General features: G+C 43.6%; 1 protein-coding gene across 1 annotated transcript in view; it reads right to left on the bottom strand.

Moving 5' to 3' along the window:
* The window catches only part of GLT1D1 (glycosyltransferase 1 domain containing 1), a 114,502-nt gene that overhangs the window by 64,971 nt on the left and 44,000 nt on the right, over positions 1-5,531 (bottom strand). Inside the window, exon 7 of the mRNA XM_011988887.1 lies at positions 33-128. Within this exon, the coding sequence (XP_011844277.1) occupies positions 33-128 (96 nt within the window). The remainder of the gene's footprint in view (positions 1-32; positions 129-5,531) is intronic.

Here is a 5,531-nt window from a genome sequence, read left to right as displayed (position 1 = left end):
ACAGCGTGGAGGAAGGCAGCCCGCAAACACACCTGAAAATGCATCCACCAGATAGAGAGGATCCTTAACTTGTCGAAGTCCACATATCAGAAGAAATATGTGCAAATTATCAGCACTGTGGTTAATCTCTGTAAGAGAAGAGTTCAGAATGTTTTCAGTGGGGAGGGTCTGGATGCTGTAGCCGCAATGATATCACGGACACACTCAGAAGTGGAGGCCTCTGACTTCGAGGCCAGCTGCTCCTACTCTTACTTTTTTTTTTCTGAGACAGAGTCTTGCCCTGTTGTCCAGGCTGAGTGCAGTGGCGCAATCTCAGCTCGGCTCACTGCAACCTCCTCCTCCCGGGTTCAAGTGATTCTCCTGCCTTAGCCTCCTGAGTAGCTGAGTAGCTCTGCCACCACACCCAGTTAATTTTTGTATTTTCAGTAGAGATGGGGTTTCACCACCTTGGCCTGGCTGGTCTTGAACTCCTGACCTCAAGTGATCCTGGTGAACCACCATGCCCGGCCAAAAAGCCTCATTCTTAAGAATGAGAATAGAGGTTGCGGGGTCAGATTAGAGGGTACTGGTGTGAACGGGGCAGCGGGGAGAGTGGGAAACACGAAGTCTTCCCCGGCCCAGACTTGGAAATCACATATGGCCGCTGCCACTGACTCTATTGGCCGTCGGAAGTCCCAGGCCAGCCCTGGGCCCTGGGGTACAGAGATCTGTTCCACTTCTGGTGGGAAAGGCTGCAAAGACTGTGGCCATCCACCACAAGTAGCCTTAGTGACAGATTCCAACCTGGGAAACAATGCTGCTTCTTTCTTTTGTTCATATATAAACATATTTATTTATTTTTTTTACTTTTTCCATATTTATTGAGTTATAATTGACAAAAATTATACGTATGTGAAGTATACAATGTGATGGTTTGATATCTGTATACATTTTCTTTTTATACCTATGGACATGTGTTTATTTTTTCTTCAACTTTTATTTGAAGTTCTGGGTACATGTGCAGGATGTGCATGTTTATTGCATAGGTTAACAATGTGCCATGGTGGTTTGCTGCACAGATTATCCAATCACTTAGGTGTTAAGCCCAAACATCCATTAGCTGTTCTTCCTGATGGTCTCCCTCCTGCCACCCCCAACCCTCCGACAGGCCCTGGTGTGTCCTTCCCCCATGTGTCCATGTGTTCTTATCATTAAGCTCCCATTTATAAGTGAGAACATGCGGTGTTTAATTTTCTCTGCCTGCGTTAGTTTGCTGAGGATAATGGCTTCCAACTCCATCCATGTCCATGCAAAGGACATGATCTCGTTCCTTTTTATGGCTGCATAGTATTCCACGATGTATATGTACCACATTTTCTTGATCCAGTCTATCATTGATGGCCATTTGGGTTCATTCCAGGACATGCATTCATTTAGGCGTGTGGATCTCTCTATGCATATATGAGTTCATGAGGACATTAATATATAAACCATTTTTCTAGTTTTATCAAGACATTTTACCTCCTATCCGGAATTATATCTAAATCTTTCCTAGAATGTCTGGCTCCTATTTCAGTCATAGTTCAGTCAGTTCCCCCTTGCCTCATCCTTTTTCCTTGCAGCAGAGGTGAAGTTGCATTTTACAGCCTGAGCTCGGCTCCATTTTCCTCACCAGAAATAATTAGTTTACAGCAAGGAAATTAATATAAATGTAAGAGTAGGGGCGGGGCGTGGTGGCTTACGCCTGTAATTCCAGCACTCTGGGAGCCCAAGGTGGGCAGATCACCTGAGGTCAAGTCTCACTCTGTCAACTAGGCTGGAGTGCAGTAGCACGATCTCGGCTCAATGCAACCTCCACCTCCCCGGTTCAAGCAGTTCTCATCCCTCAGCCTCCCAAGTAGCTGGGATTACAGGCACATACCACCATGCCCAGCTAATTTTTGTATTTTTAGTAGAGATGGGGTTTCGCCATGTTGGTCAGGCTGATGTCCAACTCCTGACCTCAAGTGATCCGCCAAACTTGGCCTCCCAAAGTGTTGGGATTACAAGCGTGAGCCACTGCTCCAGGCCAAGAATGAGGCTTTAGTCTGGAGACTCCCGGCTGCATGAGTCCCTGAACACATTATGAGCTCATGCAGGACCCAGTGAGGGTTCAGCCCTCTGTAAAAGTCCAGGTGAGCCCAGAAGACACATATGAAGCAGCCCTCACAGGGCCAAACCCCAAGATCAGGAGAAATGCAGGGGTGCTGCTTTCAGCTGGTACATTTTTTTTTTTTATGAGAAAATATGTTTAATTTTGTAATAAAAGTTTCTGAAAAAGAGGCGTAAATTTAGACACATTTGCTTCATAGTGCAAATTTCCTGTATTGCATCTGCTCTCTAAAGTGAGGGATCCTGGCCGGGCGCAGTGGCTCGTGCCTGGAATCCCAACATTGTGGGAGGCCGGGCGGGAGGATCACCTGAGGTCGGGAGTTCGAGACCAGCCTGACCAATGTGGTGAAACCCTGTCTCTACTAAAAATACAAAAATTAGCCAGGTGTGGTGCCGCGCACCTGTAATCCCAGCTACTGGGGAGGCTGAGGCAGGAGAATCGCTCGAACCCAGGAGGCGGAGGTTCCAGCGAGTGGAGGTGGTGCCACTGCACTCCCAGCCTGGGTGACAGAGTGAGACTCCATCTCAAAAAAAAGAAAAGAAAAGAAAAGTGAGGGATCCAGACCAAGATATCTGCAGATACAGGAAAAAGCTAAGCCTTATTAGCAAAGGGCTTTGGAGGCATTAGAAGATCCATACCCCTCACCACACAACAAATGGGAGCAGGTGGTACATCCTGAGGTGGCTTCTTACAGCTCAGTACATGACACATGCAATAGAAATTGCTAATATATTTAACACAAGCGGACCTAAAACTTCAGCATTTATAACCTGTGTAATTGGCCATAAATTCATGCAGGTTCAAGGTTTTTTCCCCAGGACAGGCATTTGTCCATTATTTAATTCAAACACTTTCATTTTCTCTATGCTATTCCAAATCCTGAACAGGAATACAACTAGTGTGAATACAATGACTTATGGTGACACCAATACAATCACAAGAGCTTCAAAAAATTAATACGTAACTGGAGAAAATCTTTACTGAAATGTTAAGATCGAGATGTCGCTCTTAGAAAAGCCTTGGAAAATGGTCACAGCCTCTGAATAAGCCGCTGACAATCTGCATTGCCAATTTTCATTGAAATATGTTGAGTTTTTAATATTTCCCTAAGACCCTTTTTTTGTTTGTTTTTCTTTTTTTTTGAGATGGAGTCTCAGCCTGTAGCCCAGGCTGGAGTGCAGTGGTACGTTCTCTGCTCACTGCAACCTCTGCCTCCTGGGTTCAAGCGATTCTCCTGCCTCAGCTCCCCGAGTAGCTGAGACTACAGGCACAGGTCACCATGCCCGGCTCTTTCTGGTATTTTTGGGAGAGATGAGGTTTCACCATGTTGTCCAGGCTGGACTCAAACTCCTGACCTCAGGTGATCCACTGGCCTCATCCTCCCAAAGCACTGGGATTACAGGCATGAGCCACCACACCTGGACCTTTCCTTAATATTCTAAGTATCCTGAAGCTAACTTTAGGAATGCAAACCTTAGTGAGTCCTTGTTTGACCAAAAGTCTAAGCTAGACGCTACAGGCAGAATTTTGAATTGGAGGTCAGAAGAATTTGAGGTTAGGCATTTGAATATGAGGTTGTCAAGCTATTCATTTTAATAAATGATTTTTAAAAATGGAGAAAATTTTTCAAGATTGTGATGTCAGGAAGGAGAAACAGTCTGAGCCTACATTGCTAGGCAAGAGCCACTAATGAAGGCTAAAATTTACAAGTGAAAGTTTGATGAGGATAGAGATTAAGAGTACCCTCTCAAAAATTACTTATTAATTACAAAGGAAATATAATACCAGCACAGTACACGGAGAAACCAGGGGATACCAGCTTAACTAAGGGAGGAAGCCTTAGCCCAGCACACATGGCTGGTGTATACACACACACACACACACACACACACACAGAGTTTACATAGTCAGAAAAAGAGCTCCGTTATTGGGACAAGCTGATGCTGTACATATCCAGATGTGATACACTGAGAAGAAGTAACGTCACTTCCATCACATTCTTGATGTGCACGAATATCTATTCACACACACAGCAGCAGGAGGAGGGAGAGAAGGAAGGAACAAGAAGAATCACAAATGTACCAAAAAGAGGGGGAAAGTCGAGAATCGGTCTGACCGAATTGGGGAAAAAAAAGGAGATGCCAAACAAACCAACGATCTACAAAGATGGCATCCAGAGATGGTATTCAAAGCACTGTGTGAAGAACGCAGGTGACGTCAAGGTGAAGAGACTCTGTTTAATTCTTTGTTTTTGCTGTGTGAGAAGTATGAGTGATGGAAACCTATTTTGTTCCTGTACTCTGACACACTTAGCTACTGAGAACTCGAGGCTCTGAAGACGCATTGGCATTTTGGTCACATAGGCTGTAAAGAAGTGGCCCTCCAACTACCCCTGTCCTGGGATCCCTTGGAAAGATGGCCCTGAGAAGAGAATAATCCATAAGGTAAAATATTGATTTTCAGAGTTTTTTGACTATGACATACAGTAAGATAAACATATTATGTTGCAACTTAGTCACACGAGATACATAAATACACACATACACATACATAGACACAGAGTTTATATATGATTAAAAGCATACTTTAGGCTGACTACATGCAAGCCACTTTGATGTTTTCTGTTTGATTTCACTTCAATGTTTAAAAGTGCTGGTCCCTAACGTACTCAATTCATTATGAGACCCCGACCTGCAAGACACTGCAGGGAGATGGAGGGAATCCTATATTCCTTTCCTCTCTCCTCGTCTTCTTCCCGGGTTGGAGATTAAGTGTAATGGGAATATAGGAAAATAAATTAGAAAATGATAGAATAAAGGGCTATAGCCTTGTCTTTAGGTTTAAAAAAACAGAAAAACTAAAAGGCAGAGATAGCATTTGGATTTGCGTAGCTTATGTGCACTTTCCACATACTAAAATCTCATTCACTGAAAACAAAGATTATAGAGGAAAAATCCTGATCAAGTGTTCAAGGGCTCAGGCTCATCGCACGTAAGCATCCACTCTGATGAATTACATTTCAGGCTCCCTAAAGCCCCTGACAGCTTTAAGGTGGTATAATTTCTTAGCTTTTAACGAAGAACTATTAAATAAGGTTGGCCTGCTGATGCTCAGAGGCAAGGCACATACCTAACTAATTTTTTTAGTAAATTTTGTCTCCTCCTTTTAACGCCAAACTTATTATTATTACCTTTGCCTTTCCTCTAATGTCTAGTTTACCCATGAGTCAAAATTTGAACTCGTCACTTAACAAATGCACACATTTACATGTTTTTCCGATAGAACCATTTCCTGGAGAATGGTATTTTTATCTTCAAAACAAAATGTGTTGTTTTCACGATCTGGCATATTGCTGCCAACAGCTACATTCCACGTTGCTTCATCTCCCAAGTATGAGTCA

This window comes from Mandrillus leucophaeus, unplaced genomic scaffold, assembly GCF_000951045.1.
Source record: "Mandrillus leucophaeus isolate KB7577 unplaced genomic scaffold, Mleu.le_1.0 Scaffold34, whole genome shotgun sequence".
In the NCBI taxonomy this organism is placed as follows: domain Eukaryota; kingdom Metazoa; phylum Chordata; class Mammalia; order Primates; family Cercopithecidae; genus Mandrillus; species Mandrillus leucophaeus.
Note: the sequence above shows the minus strand (reverse complement) of the source record. Positions and strands in the feature narration are given on the sequence as shown.